This window comes from Serinus canaria, chromosome 1A (genome assembly GCF_022539315.1).
Source record: "Serinus canaria isolate serCan28SL12 chromosome 1A, serCan2020, whole genome shotgun sequence".
Lineage (NCBI taxonomy): Eukaryota > Metazoa > Chordata > Aves > Passeriformes > Fringillidae > Serinus > Serinus canaria.
Genome location: NC_066314.1, coordinates 33,054,235 through 33,076,183, shown reverse-complemented (window position 1 = coordinate 33,076,183; position 21,949 = coordinate 33,054,235). Strand labels below are relative to the sequence as shown.

Below are 21,949 nucleotides of genomic sequence, written 5' to 3'. Positions count from 1 at the left end.
GCAGGGGATGAAAAACCACCGGGCATCTATGAGAAGTGACATATCTCATCACACCAGAGTTACCACAGCCCAGACCTCTCCAGGCATGCCTGTGGCTTCCTGTGGGAGCAGTGGCGGGGAAAGGCAGCCAGACATAGGCTCTCTGTCATTGCCCATTGCCCTGTGGACCTCAACAGCTTTAGTCATTTCATCCTAGGCACAAATCTCTGCTTAGAATGGCTGACCCATGCATTTTGTACAGACTGTACCCAGAATGGGCAGCCTGAGCTTAGCTGTCAGTTCACGAGCTTTGGTTTGCACAAACCACCTTTGCTTCAGTAGTGCAGCGTTTTGCACAGCAGTGATAAGCTCTTGTATGGAGGGCCTCATTGCTTGTGAGTGGGTACTATTTCCCAACTGCAGGGAATTTCACTGAAATTCCCTGATCATTACAAATTCTGCAGCTGTGCTGTTGCCTTTGAGAGGTTTGTCTTCTCTCTTAAACAACAAAAAAAAATGTCCTCTATCTGCCATGCTTTCCTCTCAAGCAAATAATATGTTTCCTCTGTAATTTCCCATTTCAGGAGCTCTTGCATGCAGTGGTGGGAGAGGTGCCAGTGAGCGCTTTGTGTGCTTTCCTGCTGCAGGCAAGAGCAGTGCAGCCAAACAAGGGCAGGATGGCCTAGAGACAGCTCTGGGAGACACAGCCCTTGGCTGGCAGAGCTGAGGGTAACCTGACAGATACACAGCTGCAAGGGTAAATAGGGCAAGGGAGAACGAGAGAAACATAGGTTGCAGCCTGTGCTGCTGCTGGCCCTGTAGTGCTCGGGGAGGTGATGGCAGCAGGGCTCGGGTTGCTCTGGGCGTGCAGGGAGTCAGGCTGTGCACTGCAGCCTGTGGAGCTGTCCAAGGGCAGGAGTGCAGAACAAGCTGTGTCTTTTCAAAAGCATGCTCTTTCCTCCTGGATCTCAGTTAACTTTGGGTCTGGCAACTTCCATGCTCTCAGGAACAGTGAGTTCAGAATCACAGAGCCATTCAGGTTGGAAAGGACCTCTAAGATCCTCGAGTCCAAATGTTAGCTCAGCACTGCCAAGCTCTCCATTAAATCATGTCCCTAAGTGCCATATCTAAATGTCTTTTAAGTACCTCCAGTGATGGTGACTCAATCACTTCCTCAGGAAGCCTGTTCCAATGCTTGACAGCCCTTTCCATGAAGAAATTTTTCCTGATGTCTAATCTAAACCTCCCCTGGCACAACTTGAGGCCGTTTCCTCTTGTCTAATCACTTTTTGCACCAGAGAATGCAATTGGAGTTAATTTGTTTGTTTTCATTTAAAAAAAAATTATCCTTTTTATACTACTCCTTGGCTGATGTATTTCAATGGTAAAAAATTTAAATCTGTAGTGACAGTGTTTTGGAGTGGGGGGATAGGGTTTGAGTTGTGTAGATGGCTGCGCAAGAAAAACATGGATAGGAAGCCAAATAAAGAGAGAAGAGACTGTCAGTGAGTAGCTTCAGGCTTTCTTGTTTTGTTTCATTTGGTGGTTTTTGATGTTGTTGTTCCAAATAAACCTCAGATCTCTTTTTCATTTAAGCATGGAAATATTTGTTTAGACCCTAGTGTCAAAGCAAGCAGAAGCTTTAAACTTAAGAGTTTTGTAAAAAGGTAATAGGGGAAATAGAAAATTGATTTTACTGCCACAAATCATCTTCTGGCATCTTCACTTTTGCATTTTTCCTCAAATCAAGGGTAGAATGATCTGAGGAATTAAGTCTTCTTGTCTGAAGACAGTGCAATCATGTTTCTTCTGCTTTGCCTCCCAAACTCTTGGTCCTACATTCAGATGACTTTGGCTCAGATCCTTCCCCAGTTGTAGATCCAATGAGCAGCACCAAGTATAGTGCTCAGTTTGATGCTCATGGCCTCTCCTAGCAAGGTCACATCAGCAGAGAGCTGAGAGGTTTATGGTATGTTGTTTTCTTGTCAAAGGTGAGCTCTGTTGGTCAAGTTTCTAAGTTTTTAGCCACCTTGCACACTGATGCACGCACCAGCTCACTGCATCTGTGTTCAGGCTGGATTCACTGGGAAGGTTGTAGTGGACAAAATGATGGTGGATAGCCCACTTACAGGATGTGATAATACAGATCTACAAATACAGTCCTTATTAGAATCATGTAGTCATTAAGACTGGAAAAGGCTGTTAAGATCATTGAGTCTAGCCCTTAGCCCAGCACCACTTTTTTACCACAAAACCATGTCCCCGAGTGCCACATCCACACACCTTTCGAACATTTATTCTTCATACTTGAAAATAAAGTAGCCTGAGTTCTAGGCTAGATCAGTGTACAAATTTTTCAAAAGCATAAAGGACACTCTGTATGACCAGAGGTGGCAATATCCTGTTGAACCTTACTTTAGAGCAGTTACTGAAATTTGATTTTATGGCTTTTTTGGTCTAGAGTGAATAGTGGTCAGCATGGTTAGCTAGGGAACAGTGTTCAAAACTGACTGAGAGAGCAGAGCACTCTCCCTCCCTCCTTCATGCTCTCATTCCTAGAGAGAGATGATTCGACACCAAAGGTGAAGGCAGGCTAATGAGGAGCATATTTGAGGATACAGGGAGAAGTCAGAGCTATAGTTATCGCTGGTAATATTAGCAGACCATTTTTCCCCTCCTTTAAGTGTTTTGGCAGCAGAAATCATCTGCTTTCAGCTTGTCAACTTGGTGCTGCAACTTTGAAAATGTCTGCCAGTTTTAGTGAATGTTTCAGATGTCTGTAATAGAAAGTGTGCCTGCAGTGGGTCTGGGGAGGATATTGCTACCTGCTATGGTGGAAGAACAGTGCTGCTGGGTGGCATTTACAATTCTAGTCCCAGTCAGCCATGAACCTGATCTCTTGCAAGGGTTTATGTGGCTGCACACATTGAAAAAAACCCATAGTCTCCATTTAGCATCAAACTTAGTAGTCCGGATGAAACTTGGGTCACTGCGTAGCTGTGCTTTGTTCTACATGGGCTCAGTTCAAAATCTCTCTCCTGTTTGAGACTTCTCTGAGAGGACACATGTAATTGCCTGCAGGATCATTTCTCCTTCTTGCTGACTGCTTCCAGCAGCCGTGTGTGACAGCAGGGAACTGCCCCATGACAAGTGGAGCCAGGCCAGTGCTGGCCATCAGGCCATGGTGAATTGAACCTAGATTAACAGAATGTTTTTTTGCAAGAGCTGGAAATGATCATAAAGTGCACTTCATGAAGATCTCTCCTTAAGATTTAGTTGTCCAGAGTAGCTTTCTCCTGTTAAGTTCTTGATAAACTCAAATTACTTGATAAATAGTAGATAATATCAAACGTGTATTATATTTTCCAGAAACAAATTTGTTTTCCTTGCACAGTGTTCTTGAAGAAATAAGAGAATAATTGTGGTTTCGTAAAACTCTAGTGACAAGTCAGATGATACTTTATTTGGGGGGCATTTCTGATGTCAACTAAACTGAAGATGTATTTTATCTAGGGTCTTTATTGATTCATTTTTAAGTGTAGTGTCTCATAAATGGAATCAACTGTATAGTCCATTTCTAGGGGAAAAAGGGGATTTTAAGTGTGAGAATAGGTCTATAGACTTTTTAATAATTTAAATGCCTTGGCTTCGTGCTTATTTGGCTTTTCTGCTAGTATTGATACCACTATTTTCTGATTTTAGCCAGTTCATATAGAATGGCAAATCTCAAACCCCACAAATCTTACTGTTCACTGGGGTGGTGATGACTGTTTTCTGTTTATGTATGATCTCACTGAATTTATGTTGTAATGCTAAAGGTTATCTTTGGCAGAATCTGATAGCAAGAACTTGGGAGAAGCAGCTGTTGTATTTAAAATTAGCACATAAAGTGTCATTAAAATAATGATAGAGGTTCACAGAGTTGCATTCTAAGTGCTAATCATCCTATCTTGTGGATGAGTTGACTGCTGGGCCTTATTCCATGGTGCTTCATGGGTTTGGATGATTGGACTAAATTATTCTGTAAAAGGCTGATAAAAATAGGAGCACATATATGCATAATGTGTGACATCTGCCTAATTTCTGCCTACTGAACCCATCAACTAAATTAACATTTTCTTCTCCATCCTTGATCTTTGCCAGTGTCACTGTTAGGTGTAAATTACTGTCCTCTCTGGGTTGTCATGAGGATTTTCAGTGAACTGGCTTGAACTGGGAGGGGAAGAAAAAATTACGATGCACTGGTGATATTCTAAGTTGTGTGGGGAGCTATCAAATTACCAGGGCTGGAGTTACTTTTTGGCAAGCTAAAATGTCAACATGAAGAAATGATAATTCACAAAGATTGTCCAGGAGAGCTGTAATTACAGTCATAATCCAGAGTGGCTTTTCTCTGTTCATTTAAGCAGGTTTTCATGAGGGAAGTGGGTCAGTCAAATCAGCACCCACACCTTTACAAATCCACACTACTCCTTTATCACTTACCTGCTCTCATAAAAATCATTGTTTCTGTTCAGTGGAAAAGACTAAAATTTGTGTGTGACTGGAGTTTAGTTGCAAAAAATGCATGAATGGTTGTGAAGTCTTTTAATGCTAATTAGTGAATTGAAGCAAAATTAAAGTAATAAAGCTGGGTTTTTTTAAATGGAAAGCCACTGTAGTGGTGGTGTTCATAGATTAGTGTCTGTATGCATGAATGGACTGCAGCCTCTTCCCTTTCAGCACTTTGATGCACTTTAATAAAATTCTGTCTATTTTCAAGTATGTATGAGCACACAAAAAATCTGTGAAGAAAGGCATGGTGGCCCACACATCTGGGAATTTCAGAATAGATTGTGTCTTTATTAAAAAATGCTGGACAATCTTTTATAGCCTTTTTATATCAAAGTGCTGTTATTCTGAAATTGCTATTGTTTTGTATTGTAAATCACTGTGTTGGAAACATTTATTTTTATGAGCTTTATGAGAATAAATGTTACAATATTTTTTTAAAGAGACTAAAATGATGAATGTGTGACTTCCAATATCCAGTTTTTTATTCTTACATAGAAATTGTGTATCAGACTTGCAGACAGCCATGCTCACTGCAGTTTGCCAGGGTATTCAGCAGGAAGCTGCTACAGTAGTGGCCTGTTTTTTATAGCTGCAATTAGGAATGTGATATTAAGTGCCATATTTTAGAAATGCTTGTAGAAATGATGGTGTATGGGTTTGTGATGGATGTTTGCTTACTTTTCCTTACATTATGAAACATAATACAATTTCACCACACAGAAAAATGTATTATTGTGCATTTTATGTAAATGTACATGTCTTGACTTTCTCAATGCACTTAGAGAGCAAAAAGCCATGCATGTACCTGAATAGCTGCAAAACCAGAGCAGGAGAGCATCCCAAATCAAAACAGCATCCAGCCTAAATTCAAAAAGCGGTCTGCTACCTTTAAAATCCCACTGCCTTTTCATTTGGCTTTAATAGGAGCAAATGATCCCTTAAACTGACATACTTTTTCAGAGCAGGGTCTTAAGGAAAATTATTGCTTTTACTATTGCTGTAGTAGCCAGTCTGACTAAAATGAAGATATCCTGGCAATATTCATGAAAGAGTAATCCTTTTGTGTTTAACTTACTTGTTTTAACTTCTGATTTAATTTGAATAAATCCATTAGAAAAGGATAATAGGAACATTTTATTCTTTATCATATTCTTTATTGAAAAGAACATCTTGAAATAACTTATATTGTTGTATGAAACATTACACATATATGGATCTTGGCATGAACTCAGGGAATAGGCATTCTTTGATCTCTGTTGTAATTTTATTCAACTTCTAATTAACTTTTTACATTCAAGTCTCAATAGACTTTCGTACTGGAAGCAATGGAAGCACTTCTGAGGTTAATGCAGTCCCTTAAAAAATCACGCTAGAGAAAAAAATGTGTACAGCAGTGGTGGCTAAATAAATAATTTCTCTGCCAAGACCCTATGTTCACTTTGTTTTATCTTTGTCATTGACACTTCTGTATTTTTATTTCATCCATATAATGACAGCAGTAGCACTATCATTGTTATGTGTGCTTCTCTGCCAAGCGGAATATTAAAGAAATTATCTCAACCAAAAATTCTGCATGGTTGCAAAAGTATTAAGGGTTTTGCTTGCTGAACTTCATAGCTTGTTTTTAGTTCCCACTCAGGTTCCTTGAGCTGGTGATGGTGACAGCATAAATACAGCTCTCACTATCTCCCTTGTTCATTTGTGGCTCACTGGGAGAAATATTAGCCTAGAGCAGAGGGGACAGTTTGGGAAGGGAAGCAGCAGTGTATTAGTTTCTGCTATATCACACCAGTGATACTGGTGTCTCAAGTGTTTCTTGCCAAATCAACTTGTCCAGTGGATTCTCCATTGGCCTTTTGCTATTAGGAGTAGGAACTCAAAGCTGAGGACTTTTAACATCTGTGTGATTTCAAACCAGGCTGCTTCACTTGTACTGTGTAGTTAGCAAAGGAAATACAACTTGTCAGAGGAGTTTGGGAGGCAATCAAGAAGGAATTGAGAAGTGGGATTAGTCTCTTCCCATTCATCCTTTCGCATACTGTTACTTCCTTTCCTCTGCAATCCAGCATAGGCTGGTTTTGCTCTTCTCTCCCTCTTCCTTACTTGACACACAGCATCCTATTCATTGCATATGTTTATTTTCTGTTCTGTTTTCTGTCAGACCCCTCGTCTCGTTTTTGATTATTTCTATTCTGTATACACTGTTAAAATGTACTTACCCTTCAAAGTGAAGAAGGGACTCAAAGAAGCAGGCAGAAGGAATGCTGCTGTGGAACATGCAAAAATCCAGCTTTGTTCAGTATCCTTTGCCTCTGGTCTGACCTTACACAGAAATATGAAGCATGGGAGCTGCTTTCACAGAGCTGTTTGGTGGAAGTGTCCTTTGACAGAGAGAAAACAACATTTTTATTATAAACTCTGGGACAGAATGGGTTCAGAAAGCCTAGGGTAAATTCCACCAGCTCAGCTGCCCTACAACTCCCTCAAGGACAAGTCTGTTTGTGTTTGTACTTTACATGGAAATGGCAGGTGACTGGCAGCTTTGAACACCCATAAACCTCATAGACAATGAGTTTATTATTATTTATTCTCTTAAGGCAAGAAGACAGGAATAGAAATGGAGTTTTTGTGGAGTATGAGACAAGGGGAAAGTGTTAGCAAGATGTTTTATAAGCCTCACAAAGAATAATTTGACTCCTGTATTATGCATAGTGAATGGCAGGGTTTTGCTGGTAGACCACTTCAGGTGGGTTTTAATGTGTTTGTTTTTCAGAGTGATTGATGGGAACTTTATTTTTAAAGTACATCTGCTTAGGCCCCCTCCTTCTCCCAACCCCACCCTTCTTTCCCCTGGCCCCCCTCCCAAGAATTTTGGACAAAACAGGTTCTATTTATTTGTTTATTGCAAACACTTGGCATGACTTCTCCTCCTTTATTTGATGCTCACACAGCACGTTCACCACTGGTTCTTGTTACCAGCCTGTACTTTCTGTACTCTCCCATCCTCTCAGCCTGCTCTGCTGATGCTCCCACCCCCTTACATACTCATGCCCTCCAACAGAAGTCTCCTCCATGGGTCTGCCTCTCTTCCCCATGCTTTCCTCTCAAGAAATGTGCCAGAGAAGCTGAAAGCACATTGAGCTGGCACTGTCCATCAGAGGAGATAGCAGTACTTGTTCCACAGTCCTAACTCCTGTTTGGAAATGTTTTCAGAAGCATTTACATTTCTAGCCAGCTAAAACCCAATGCAAATCTTCAAGCTTCTGTAAAAGCTGGAAGTCAGAATGTGGCTATGGAGGACAGAAACTTGTTTTGTTCAAGCTCTCTGGGCAGATCATGGTGCCTGTTATCTTTAGGTCTTTATTTTTCTTTGTTTATATAATTAGTCATGTTGTACACCCTAAGAACTAGATTGCAGTAGAGTAAAGGAATAATTTCTTTTTAAGGGCTTTCAAGAGATGTATCACAGTAGTGTGTGATCTTTTAGGGCTTGACAGACAGAGGCTAAAAGCCACTGCCTTAATCAACAATTCTTACGAGTCTCAGTGGCTTGCTTTTGCTGTTCTCACAGTCTAAATGAGTGTGTTCAACTCACCTCTTTGCAGCAAACCACATGCTTTGTGCAATATGGAAATCATAGCTTGAGTTAGTTGCATTTTTTTAAAATACCAGTTATTTCTTGAAACATCTGAAAGATCAAACTTGTGCTGTCATCTGTAAGACATTATGCCCTGGTTATTGGTACAGATACTGTCTTTTGTGTTTTCTTGTTGATTTGGTCAATAAAATTCCAGCTGTGGTTGAATTTCCTGCTTGATAGGGGTGGTGCTACTGGTTATATGTCTGCTTCCTGGTGTGGTTAATAAGATATTGTTGCCTGAATTGCTAAGCTGCAGCAAGTAATTGAAAGCTTTTTGCTCCTTGCATGCATAGGAATGTTTCTCCCTTCTTTCTCAATGGCAGTTTACATTAATGTATAATGTATTCTGCACCAGGCTCTCCTTTTAGAGATTTCAGATCATGAAGGAAATAGGAAATAGTGTCCCTGTGAAATAATGATGTGGCCTATTTTTCTTAACTTTCTTTTTTTCAGATGTTTAGTACAGATGTATTCCACAGCCTGAACAGTGTGCAGATGTTAATATATTTAGCACTTCATTGGGTCTGAAGTCTTACACACCATGTCTTAGTAATAGTTATTGTCTACTCTGGCTCCTAAAATCAGCTTGCTTTCCCTCAGTCTTTCATTATAAAAACCTGGACAAGGCACAGGCTAGCCATGATAGAGTGATCTGGAGTCTGGCATTCATCATGTTGTTGGTCTGCCAAAACAAGGGCTTATTTGACCTTCGTTATATGGCCGGTCTGGAAGGTCTCAGCTTTTGCCTTCAACATCATGCAGAATGAGTCCTTTAGCAGCATCAGGTTAACTTACATTAATATGTGATATTTCTTGTTATTTGTGGTTGCTTTCTGTTGTCTATTTTTAAATTATTTTATTAATTTAGTAATGCATTGTTAAAAATAAATGTGCACGCACACATACACATATTGTGATAGATCTGAAATTGCTGGCAATGTGCTGGTAATACACAGAAAGATGTAATAATTTTATCGCTGTTACTGTAGCATTGGGAGAAAGAAATTTAAATAGAATTTTCACAGTATAAAGAAAACTAAATCCATATTTATTCTTCCTGCAGTTGTGGCCGGCAATAAGTTAATGCTGTTGTTGTTTCTAGGAGATTCAGAGCCAAAGGCATTGTGAAGGTACAGCTGTGAATTCCTGAAAGAGAAGGGGTCCTACTTAAAAGGCTTGGGAGATTTGTGCATAGAAAGATTAAAAATTATTTGTCTTCATTCTTGAAGGTTATGGGGCTATAATTTTCCTTTATGCCATGCATTCATTTTTATCTATTTCTTTATTGCTGTATTTTCCACAGGATTGCAAAAAGCTGATCCACACATGGACTAAGTTGCATGTAGGCAAAGATGTGGACAAGCAGATATAATAATTACCATTTTAGAGAATTTGAGGAATACTGCAGACAGTGAACTGAACTGCTTGCCCTAAATAAGCTTTGAGATTAAATAGGACCCAGGAGACACTGGCCAATAAAGATTGTTTGACAGGTTAAAAGCCTTGCTGTAAAGAACTACATGCATGGGTAGGTGCTGTCTGGAGCACAGAAGGTGGCCTAGGCTTTATGTGAGCTTTAAGACAAATATGTATATATTGTTTTGTCAACTTGACATCTCTTTTCTTGCTATGCTTTGTTCCCACTTCTAAAAGCACACAGCACTTTTTTTAGAAGGAATCTTACTCTGCACTGTGTTCAAACCTGTCACATCTTCCAAAAACAATGAAGTTTTGCTGATAAGTGAAGTTAGTCTAAATTATTGCGCAGTCTCTGTGGATATATTGAGTAAACTCTTCCAGAGTAGGGGCTGAAAGTAGGACAGTATTTCACAAGGCCATGAGGAAGGTGCCAGGTTTATGGCCTGACTCTTGAAAGAAGTGCAGTCTGAAAGATCTGTTTTACTAAGCCTTAGCCGTGCCAATTTGGACTAATGTGCATCATTTGGACTACAAATAAGAGGGACAATCCCACTGGCATGCCAGTATATATACACTGGTACTGGTATAATGTTTATGCAGCTCCTAGTGGCAGGTTAGAATTATTCTGTGGATCAAATAAAGCTTGTTAGTGGGATTAAAAAAAAAAAACAAAACCAAACTATGATGCTGCAAATGCATACGTTACAAAGATGGAAAAGTATGCTTTACTCTTAATGTTGTCCACAGTAGAGTTAAACTTGTGTAAATTCTTGCTTTAAAATTAAATGGGATAGTCCACCAAATGAATATCCTAGTCAGTGTGTACACTGTGCTTTGGTGCCAAGATCAGCCATTGTTTGTGCTAGGTCATGCCCAGTAAGAAGAGCTGGTAGGATCTGAGCCTGAAGCAGTAGGCTCAGTAATCTGTGTGGCTTCTGGAATTAACAGAATACATGAGAGATAGTCTTAATAAGATTTTCAGAAGAGTGGAAGAATTTTATTAGGAATAATAGAATGACAGTTAAAGCAAGGAAAGAAAATTGCAGACTGATAGAGGGAATATTTTCCAGGTGTGAGACCTGATGCATCCTGTGGAGCAGCTTCTAGAGGAAGGTGATGAAGATGTCATTTACAGACACAAACAGGCTGAAAAACACTTTATATAATTTGCTGCAAATAGCACTAGTACAGCACCAAAATTGAGACAAGATAACTAAACTCAAGAAAAAATTACAATTTCTAACTTCTTTTCTTTGAAGATAGTGACTTGTGACTTTGCTTATTCCTGTTTTCCATGAAGCAAACGAAACACCTGTTTTCTAAACAGTTTAACATATTTTACATATTTTTATGCAACTTGAATTACAGTCTCACTGTAATTCAATGTCACTGGCTTCCCCCTGCACACATGCAACTAGCTTCTGCTTTCCCTGGTATGCACTAGAGAAGTTCCTAGCTGACATCCTCTCTTCCCCCAGTCCCTGCCAGCTGCAAAGTCAGCAACCTGGGCAGATGTTCCTGATCTGCTTTGTGTTGTGGTCTGCACTCATAGAAGATGGTATGTCTCTTCCTCTCTTCTACTTCCTAACTTTCTAGCAGTCAGACTGTAGGGAAAACCTCTACTGAGATTGGGCTGAAAGAGCACAGGCAGAGCTGATACTGATTGTTAAGATTTGCTGGTACAGTAGAGGTGACATGCGGAACTCAGATGACCACTGTCTATTTCTGCTGTTGCATTTTAACCACAAGTGTAACAACAGATCATAGCACACATTGTGGTACAGTGTAGTACATTCCTTACAGTGGAATGCTGTTGGCCAGGAAGCCAGTTGCCTTTTGTCCAAGGGACAAAGGAGGCACAGTGGTGGGCAGCCACAGCAGGCAGGAGATTGGTGGTGGTGGCGTAGCTTCAGGCATCATCCAGGAGCCGTGGGATATGGCTTGGCCCCTTTTCTCCCTATCAGCTACCACTGTCTTCCCAGCCCATCTGGGAATGGGTACCTGAACCCAGGGTAGAGAATTCAAGATAAAGCTAAAGTAACTGATGCATTTTTAAAGTTAATACCTATTCATAAAAGTGGTTTTTCATGAAGTGTGGAATTAATGCTCAAATATTCTTGAGGGATGCTGATTTAGCATTTACCAGTGTTAAACTTATTGAATTTATTAATTATTAGAACTTTGTAAAGAAAACAGTTTTCAATATATATTTTTTCCCCCAAAAAGCTAATAAATGGCACTTTCATACAATGCCAGCATGCAGCAGTACATCAAAGGTACACATGTGCAAGAAGGACAACAAAAACTTCCTATGGACCAGGGTGTTCAGAATAAAATTGAAGCGTGAATATCTGGAAATGCTTCCTGTCAATAATATCTGTGTCACTTAGGAATTTCCTTTTAAATTGAAAGGTTTATAGCCTCATCCTCTAGGATAAGGTTTTCTGCAGAGGTTGTATGTACAGAAAAATCCCAAGACTGTCGCAGAAAAGAGTTTACATCCCCAGTTTCTTCAAGTTTTTTCACGCGCCAGCCTCTTCAGTTTCTGGCTGTTCTGGGTAATCCTCACACATATCACTTATGTGATGCCTGTATTATTTCCATAAACAATAAACAGCAGCTCAAGACAATAAAGTGAAACTCAAGTTGAATTTTAAAATTATGTAACAATTTAGTGATGATTCTGGTTTATGGCATTTGTGCTTAATGCTCGATGCTGTATAAACAAAAAGACATATTTATCAGATTTGAGGTAGTTTGTGGTTGGGGTATTATTTAAATAGGATTACTTCTTTATTAGATAATCCACTGAAGTGAATTTCACCATATGCTAATATCTCTCGAGACACATTTTGAGCTTTCTGCAGATCCTGCATGTTTTAAATGGTCTTGGAAAGTTCTGAATTTTCATGAGCAAAATAGCTTTGAGAGGAGATCAGCATACTTAGTCATTTAGAAAACCGAGCATTTCCATTCAGGTGCCTAAGCACAGGCGTAGGAAATTAACTTTGCAAACTTGGAGGATATTCAGATCATTTTTCAAACAGTCAAGCTTGCTGAGGTATTGTAAATATCACTATGAAATGGATTCACAGTTATGCATAATTACAGTACCCTACTTCTCTTGCTTCTAGATTAAAACTGAGCTGCTACTGTAATAAGTAACCATATAATTCAGAGAAAAAGAGAATTAAATTTACATAAAGTATAATAAAATTGAATAAATTTTCACTTTAGAGAGACAACACAGTTATTCATTGGTAGTATAACTGTTAAAATTAAGTTTCTAAGAAAACCAGAGACATGTCTGCTAAATGTGGAAAAGAAAATTACCAGAGGAGCTATTCTAACTCTTTCTTCTCATAATTTTTTCATGTCACACACACCAACAAATGTTACTTATGGAAGCATATGAAAGCCTATGTTTTCTTAACAAAGACTGCTCTTGAGAGCACTGAGCACACAATTTGATAAGAAAGGATTAAGATTAAATATATCCATATTTGTCCTACTTGGAGCCTAGGCCATTAATGACTACTTTACATGCAATGCTTAAAAAATTTTAGATATATCTAAGCACTACTTTAATAAGCAGCAGTGCCATTTCAAAAACCAAATCTCATTGGAATTGACTGAAGCCACAGCTCTAAAATGAACTTGAAAAATTATTATTCCTCTGTACTAGTAGAAGAAATTAATGCTTTATTTCATGGTTGGAGCTCCCATAACACATCTGAAAGGGTTAGCATATGGGAAAAGCAAATTGTTGACATTTTGTTGTTTCCTGAATCATATACATTCAAAATCTGTACATTCTACATCTGGTGAAAAAGGCTAAAATAATTTTGTCTCTTTTTCAACACTTTATAGTCCCCTATGCTCTGACACAGCTGTAGTGACATTGTAGTAGCCATGAATATTCCAGGGTAGTTTTAGTTTTTCTCTAGACTTCTGTATTATTTAAAAGGAAATCTTACAAAAAATATGTTACTGTTCCAGGAAAAGTACATTCTCTGAGATATTTTTTATTGCTTTTGTCAGAGTGAGCTAGCAAGACTGAATGATTGTTTGGGAGTTTGGGTACTCTCTGTGAATGTGAGACTGGGCTTCAGGTCCCTGCTCCAAACAGTGTTTCAGCTTTCTCACAGAAGGGAAGATCTTTAACAGAAAGGTCTGAGCTTAGAAGAGAGTCAGTTGCTGCAGGAATGATCCTAAAAGTTCTACCAAGACTCTTTGTAGTCTTCCACACCTTCAGAGCTTCTATAAACCACAGGCATCAGTGGATGCATGCTTATTTTTATCTGTAAAAGCTTCTAGCTGCAAGCATTGGAGATAATGAAGAATGCTGTAGCTCGGAATTTACCATCACTGGTATGATATTGGGCAAAGAAAATATGCTTTTAGATAACGTTGAGCTTTATGCCATTTAAAGATAAAATTCAAGGGAAGTTTCAGATATAGGAACTATGAGAACCCATTTTGTGCTGTACTGGCAGGATTCATAAAAATTCATGGTTTTTAGTGAAAAATACTCTTTCTAAAATTAAGGAGCAACGAATTTCAGTGAATGGAATATTGCAGATCTAGGAATTTGTGAAGTAACAACTGGGACTCTGGTGTTTTTAATTTTTGAGGAACTAAGCTTGGGGATGTTCTCTCAGTTGCAACCAATCCTCTTGACAATTTGTGGTGTTGCCAGTCTCTGTGTCTGTATGGGTCTGTGATTCTCTACTTGTCTGAGGGGCATGCTGTCCCAGGTGGTGCAAACAGCAGCACATAAAGTTGGTTTTACTCCTGTCTCTGAGACAGCTGAAGGTTAGCCAGCTAAGAATGTAATGTGCTGCTTTGAGGAGTCTTGGGACTCTGGCTGGAGATTCTTCACAGTGGGGAACATTTGAGAACACCTCAGATTTCACTGTTTGGGTTGTGAAGCCTACTTGGGACCTAAATGGTTAAGCTCTAAAATTATTTAAATTCAGTTTTTCCTTGGCCAAAGAATGGCTTGTTCTGTGGTAAGACATAAGTAAAGCCATCAAAGAATGAAAAATTAAGAACTGAAAGATGGAAACTCTGTTCTCCCTCATAATGCTTTCAAATCTACTGTTGAAAAAATTTAGAACAGCTTTCAAGCTCCTAAATATTAGAAAATTCCTGTGTTTGAAATTCCTTAGGTACAAATTTGGTGGCACATTATTTGCCTGTGCCCTCTCATGCAGGTTTTGCAGTAGAAAAGCAGGTACAAATGGTGACATAGAGCTGAGAACAAGTGAAGCATCTTTGCGTTTCCTCTCCACGTAGGACGGGCAAAGTGACAGCCACAGAGTTGTTCAGGAGCTGTTCCCAGGGGGGTGGGAAGAAGCTTCCCCCTCGTATGAAACAGGATGTAGCTGTGCTTAGTCACCTTCTGGGGCCACCTGGTGCTGCGCAGGATTTGGACACATTTACTGTTTTCAGCAGTTATCCCATGGACATGAAGCAGCAGTGAAGGAAACGTCCTCTAACCCCTTTTGAAGACTTGAAGGAGGGAGTGCCCTTAGCCTTTACCACATCTGTAAACAACATCTTGTGTCAATAGCTTTCACAGCCCCCAAGAGAGACATGAGAATGGCTCAGTGGTCATAAACTGCCTGAAACGTTGAATGTCTAGACTTGACTGTTGAGGAAGAGTCTTTAGGCCTTCCTTTTATTCCCTCTTATGTGCCCCCAGTTGGTATCCTTCAAAGGACATTAAACTAAATACAGCAAATATCTAATGATTTCTTATGGTCATTTTGCTGACACAGTACCAGGCATTCAGATATGTATCTGTACACATTGTCTCATGTATAATCTTCCTGGGGTTACATTACTGTTCTTTCTTACAGTCTCTAGAGACGTTATTCTTGGACAGATACCCCCCACCTGTATATTAAAAGTAATGCAGAGTTATATAAATGGGTCACAGCATGGTCCCTAACTCAAAAAATGAATCATTCAGTTACAGGATAGGGACGCCATCAGGTTAAAAATAGGAAGGAAAGTGCAAAAAAAGCTGTTTACCAAACAAACAAAAGGCAATGAACCTACAGTAATAGCTGTAAGGAGAGGAATACTTGCCTGCCCACTTGATTATTGTCTTTGTAGTCTTTAATGGTATACAGGGCTTTGAAAGGATGACGTGTAAGCTTCTGTTACTGGTGTTCAGGACTGTTTCATGAGGACAAGGAAAAGGAGAAGACAAAAAGGTAATTTTGCTTTGCTGTTTAAGAATCCAAATAATCTGCAAGGTGTCACCTCTGAGATTATCACTTGTGTTCTGCCAAGAAGGAGTGAATTAACACAGTGTACATCTTTCCCTATTGCACATTTACAGCTGTAAGAATCATGCAAAGTATGAATTTGGTGGAAATGACCCCTACCTCTTTAACAGCGTAACAGGGTTGGTTTCCTGTAGTCACTGAGTGAAGAGATCTGCTGGCACAGCCGACACCTTTGTATGACCTACTGACTAGCTGAAATTGTTTACTCTGGGTTGACTGATTTTTTAGCCAGAGGGAATTATGAGAGGAAATAAAAGCCTGTGGAGTATCAAAAGCAGCTGCACAAGTGGATGGGTGTAGCTAAGCTGGTAGGGAATGTGGCCACCAGTGGAGCATTCCTTCAGAAGCAGACAAGAATCCCTGCTGAGTGGCAGGGTTTGCAGCTGTGTCTCTGTGTGAAAGCATTTCTGCGCCATTTCTGGGGCAATGCAGTTTGGCCTGTGAGTTCCTTATGGACTGTGGCTCACTCCCTGCTGATGATGTGTTACTATTAGGGGTGTAAACAGGTGAGATTTATCTTTCCGAATCTAGCCTGTTTCTCCCTCTACTTTGTATGTGTGGCGTCTTAAAATATATCACAATTTTTCCTCTTTCTGAGTTGTTATCTCCTGATTGGAGGGGGAATGCTTCATATCCTTTTGCTTCTTTCTTTTTCTGTGTGTTGGCTTCCTGAATTGAGTTTCATCTCCAAGTCTATCATTGCTGGTAATACAAAACTCTCCTACAAATCCCCTTAGGCAGTGCTGTCATATTTTTGCATTTTTAAGACCCTCCCTGCTAACTACAGAGTGGATAAAAGCATCAAGAAATTTTCATTTGATGATAAATTCTTGTGGCTGCTCATGCAACTTTGTTAGTACGTACAAACCGATTTTTTCATTTGGGGCACCATGAAAGGTGTGTGACATTTCAGGGCTCTCAGGACTTCCTTGTCTCTCTAGCTTCTTCAGGGTGACATGTATTTCTGCATTTGTCTGATCTTCATTTTGCGTTCCTGTCTCAGTTAAGCATCTCAGTAAGACTCAATAGGAACTCTTTGTACAGTTGATTGTGTTTGTTGTCCTTTGCTTCTTGGAGTCCTTCATACCTATTTCTAGTCTGATTCTACTGTTAAAAGAGCATTGGAAGAAAATTCTTTCCAGTTCTGAGAACAGCTTACCAGTCCACCAATGTCTCATTGTTCTTTCCCAATAATAATAGGGTATATTTTGCATGTATGGGGTTTCAGAAGTTTATGAAGAAACTTTTTGGGCCCTTTGTTTTGCTACAAAAATCTGTGAGCTGATTAAGAAATGGAATGTAATTTCATGCCTGCAGTACCCACCCCATGTAGGCTTTCAGTTATAGTAGGCACAAATTAAAATACTAGATTACTCACCTGTGCAGTCATAGTTACTTTCACATCTGCCAGTTACTATGTAGAAAACATTTTTGCTCAGGCTCCCTAGTAAGTATTTGAATGTGCAGTCCCCTCCCCTCATTGGTGTTGTTAACCAGAAAGATTTGCAGACTTGTCCTATGTTCTGAACTCAGGATCACCACAGGTACTCCTAGTCCAGTCCAATATTGGGAAAGTCTTCCAGCATGAGAGTGGAGATTTACTCATTTAGTCCATGAGAAAGATTAAGTGGAAAAAGTCTAGTTGTGAAAATTCTTCTTTCCTTTTTCCTCTCCCTCAGTCTGATGATAATATTTTGCATGTAAGAAGTCTGACTTGGAGAGGACTGTTTTGTTCTGTAAATAGATAGATTTTTCCTAGGTAGAGCATACAGTCAACTAGAGCCCAGAAGTCATCACTATCCATCAGTTATAGAGAAATTGTATTATGTTTCCTGCCCACTTTTTAATAGAAAAATGTGTGTGTCTCACACTATCTGCTGTCACGTTCAGCAACTGCAACTGAGTAGTAATGGATGGGACATGTAAGCCACATGTTCAGTTTCTCTGTCTTCAGCCTTGCGTTCAAGCTCAGTGAAAGAAAAAAAGATAAAAGCTGCTTCTTTCAGAAGCTTTAGATCAGTCTGGGTTTTTTTTTTTTCTTTAATGAGGGGGTGTATATTCTGCATATGCAATAATATTAGCTTATCAACGTACCTGAAATGGAAGGATAAGGCTTCACATATCTTTTTCTTAAATTATGTACCTAGGTCCATGTTAACATTTTTTCCATGCTTCTCTATTTCCTGCAGCTGGCAGCTTTATTTTCTTGGTGTTTGTATTAGCGTGCAACATAATCAAGCCTGTTAGTCTTCCACTTGTACTACTGTTGTCCTAGTTCATTTTATTGTAGAAAGCACAATTATATTGGCTGTTGTGCTATTTTACCAATACATGTTCTTCACTAGTTGCTGTATTTTCATCAAGGTTCATGGCTATAAATAGTTATTTTGCCTTTTCGTTCTTTTTCTCTCTTAAACTAATTTAAGCTTTTTGTTGTTACAACTGCCTAATAGTAGCAGACTTCATTACAGAAGTTCTTGTTCTAAAGGATCACCAGCTCTTTCATTCACTTCTTTGAGACCTGATTTTAAATTAAATTATGCTGACCAAACCCTTATCTCCCGGTATAAAAACTGACTGCTGTCTTTGATGCACGTTTCTAAAGGAGTTTGAGACCTTGCCAGATGTAAAGAGCAATCAGCAAAGAAGGATTATACTGTCAAGAGTGTCAGCTGAAAAGATGGTCCTCCAGAAAAAGTTTATATGGTTCTGTTTGATCTGAGGATGCTATAACAGATAATGTAGTCTTTGATTCCTCTACTCATTGATCAGTATTTAAGCCTGTATTCATGCACATGCCATAAATGCATCAGTCGTTTGGAATCTGAAGGAAAATATGCAAACAGAAAGATTTGTGACACTTCAAAGTCTTTGAGCACTCAATTAAAGGGAGGGCAAGGCAGAAGCCTTATTTCTTCTAAGTCCTTTCTTTTGATTGAAATGATAAAATGCATATACTATTTCTTCTTTTATTCACATTTCTTTCCTGCACTAATAGTTTGTCCTTTTCAAAGCTACAATAGGGTTGATTTTTTTCCTTACCATCATTCTGCTCTTAAGAGGGATGTAGAAGTGACTCATTTTCTGCCTAATGCTGTCTCTAATTGGTGACTCACCTGCTTGTCCCACCATCAGTGGTCTTTTATGCACTGAGGTTGATCAGTAGGTGTTCCACATAGCTTCCTATTTAGACACAGACAGGTACAGTGCTGTTCTTGAGGCACAAATGTGCCTGGACTGTTTGGCAACAGCTTTCTGATGTTTTCTCCAATCAATTGTTACAAAGGAAAAGGAATCACACACTGACAGATCCTAAAGGAAAAGGAGTGCATCTTCCCAGCCAGAATATTCAAAGCTTCCAGAGCCTTTTACTCCTGAGCAGGGACAGTGCCTCTTTCATTCAAGACTTTGACACTCGAAGCTTCTAAACATGAGAAAAGGGCAATTTCTATCAGTGTGTTAAACCTGAAAAAGCCTTTATATATCAGGCCTGTCATCAAAATGTGTTAGCTCCAGTATGAGCTTTAGCAGATCCTTTTCAGCTCTCCTATTCAGAGCCTTTGTCATCAAGTCTAAACATGACCTTGAGCATTGAATCAGCATTTGGAAATACCCATCCTCATCTGGATCATAGCATCTCTTCTGATCTGCTCTGCTAGTTCATACAGTATCTAGATAAAAAAATGTTGGTTTTAACATTATATTTAACAGTAACTGGAGGTGTTGCTTGTTTCTGTTTAGATGAGAGTCCTTACACAAAATCTGCAAACCAGGCAAAGGCACCTGATGGAGCACTGTCTGTGAGGAGACAGAGTATTCCAGGTAAGACTTGCTTCGCTTTTTGTAACACCTAACTTCTTTTTGAACAGCAAGGTAATTCTAATCAAAATTCAACTAGTTATAAAAAGCAAATGTATTACAGTTGCCATCAAGCAACTTTATAAGGAAAGTTCTGAGAGCTGTAAGAAGTCTCCACAGTTAGGTTGCTTCAAGCTTTTGCTGTGAAGAACATCCCTGTATCTTTGTCTTTCACAGCAGATTTGAGACACTGAGCACAACCACCTTTTCATCAGAGACTCATATTTGCAGGCCCTTTGAAATCTCTTCTTTGCTATCTGGTTTTGATAATAGATGGAGATTGGCTCATACTTTCCACTACTCATCAGCCAGCCTCAGAAGTCTAACAGAGAAACACTGAGTTCTTGTCTTCATGTGATTTTCTGCCACGTGCAGAATCTCTTGTCCATCCTTGTCTTCTGCGTCATTGCTTCACACAAAGCTCTGGACCATTAGATCACTGGTTAGTTAAAATAAGTGATCTTTCTACCTGTGTCTCTTTTAATTCCTTCAGACAAGTCTGATATACGTACAAGTTTGACATACGTATTATGCAGCAATCTAAAGGGATTTTCACCTCAAGTAATATTTTAGAGACCTTTTAATGAAAACAGATGAACACTGACCAAGGTTGCACTCAGGTGGAGTTACTGATGTTGCCCTTCTCACCTCAAGCACAGTAACCTCTGACTCAAAGGGAAGATGAATTGCAATAGAAATCAGAAGCTGTGAGGTCATGTCACCCACCCTCTAATGGTTAATATTGCCTGTGCTAAGTGGCTTTATTATTGAACAAAGACACAGAGAGTCTGTGGATGGGGGATGGAGCTCAGACCTTTGCCACTTCTAGGCTCAGATTGCATCCCAACAGCTATAGGGAGCAGCCAAAGCACATTGTGTGGATGCTTTGTGTTTTTATGTGTGAGAGGGAGCAAGCTGCCTTATTTAGTATTGCTTATAATGAACATTCATGTTCATTCTTGAAAGCACCATAGTAATTTAAAATTTGTTATTTTTATGGTAGACTCATGAAGATCATAGCCATTGTGAAAAAGCACAAGTACAGCATCCAGTGTGCAGTTATTCTTCTAAGAAAATATTTAATTATACAAACATCAACCAGGTCTTTTTTTATCCAAGTCAATATAAGTCAATATTCATCATTCTTCAGAGTGAATGAAGACCTCTGTAGGGTACTTTTCAGGTAATGCTGTAGCTCATAGGCAGTAATACTTATGGCCTTGAAAGTATTCAACCTTTTGGGTTTTTTTGCTGTGATCTTAGTAGTTACCATTAAAGTGTTGCTACTGTATTTATAAAACACTTAATCTAAGGTCTGAGAACAGGCTGAAGTTTGTGGTTTCACATGACATTTCGAGAACTCCTGACGATTTTCTCTTGTGTTCTTTAAAAAGAAAGTTTGATGAAAATGTACTGGTACAATTTTTCTTCAGAGCATCTGATAAGATTAGGAATTTCAGGTGTTGAGTAATAGTCATCATGACTAATGACCATTTATTTTGATTTTTTTACACTTTTGATGCGCATTCTGGAGTTTTTGAGAGCATTGCAGATAAATTTTTACTGTGTGCTCTGCATAAGTCACAGTTTATTCAGAGAGATAATACAAGTGTTCGGTGAGATGTGCTTTGCTTTATTTCAGGTGTTCTGAAAACAGCTGATCTACGCTTATGTATGTTCTTTAGCTTTTAATATAGTTATGACATTTATCTGAATGACTTGTTCCATCTCTAGACCTTAGGAGCTCCAAAGGATAAATGAGATTGAGCTGGTTGGATATTTAAAAAAATTGTAATTAAAATTCTTCATGCCTTAGCAAATTCTCATTGTAACACAGTCAGCGTTTTGGGTTTAGATACACAAAAGGCATTGCAAAACTAAGCACTATTTTGAGAATTATGAGACTTTGAACATTTAGGAGTTGACTGAAGTTTCTGAAAATAACCTATAAACATTTATATCACTTGATACCATGTTTTGTATGTGAGATAGCACCTTGTAAATAGCTTCTATTCTCACTTGTGTGTGAGCATTTTATTCACATTGTGGATTAGTCTTGGCAGAGGTGCAGAAGCATCCCAGCTAGCCAGCTTTGTTTGGCAACAGGAGGTTCACTATTAACTAGTAGCATTAATTAGTACAAGACCAGAAGCAGAACAGCTGCTTTTGCTTGGGAGCAGGATCACCTTTCTGACGTTAT

The 21,949-nt window shown here is 39.2% G+C and overlaps 1 protein-coding gene across 6 annotated transcripts in view; it reads left to right on the top strand.

Annotated features, from left to right (window-relative positions):
- Positions 1–21,949, top strand: part of GRIP1 (glutamate receptor interacting protein 1) — a 310,634-nt gene that overhangs the window by 187,821 nt on the left and 100,864 nt on the right. For 4 of the 6 annotated variants that reach the window (XM_050984727.1, XM_050984739.1, XM_050984735.1 and 1 more), the window contains exon 2: positions 19,633–19,713. The exons of 1 other annotated variant lie outside the window; for it this stretch is intronic. In XM_050984727.1, coding sequence (XP_050840684.1) covers positions 19,633–19,713 — 81 coding nt within the window. Of the gene's footprint in view, positions 1–19,632; positions 19,714–21,949 lie in introns of those variants that run through there. One more of the 6 variants, XM_050984753.1, reaches the window with a different exon arrangement.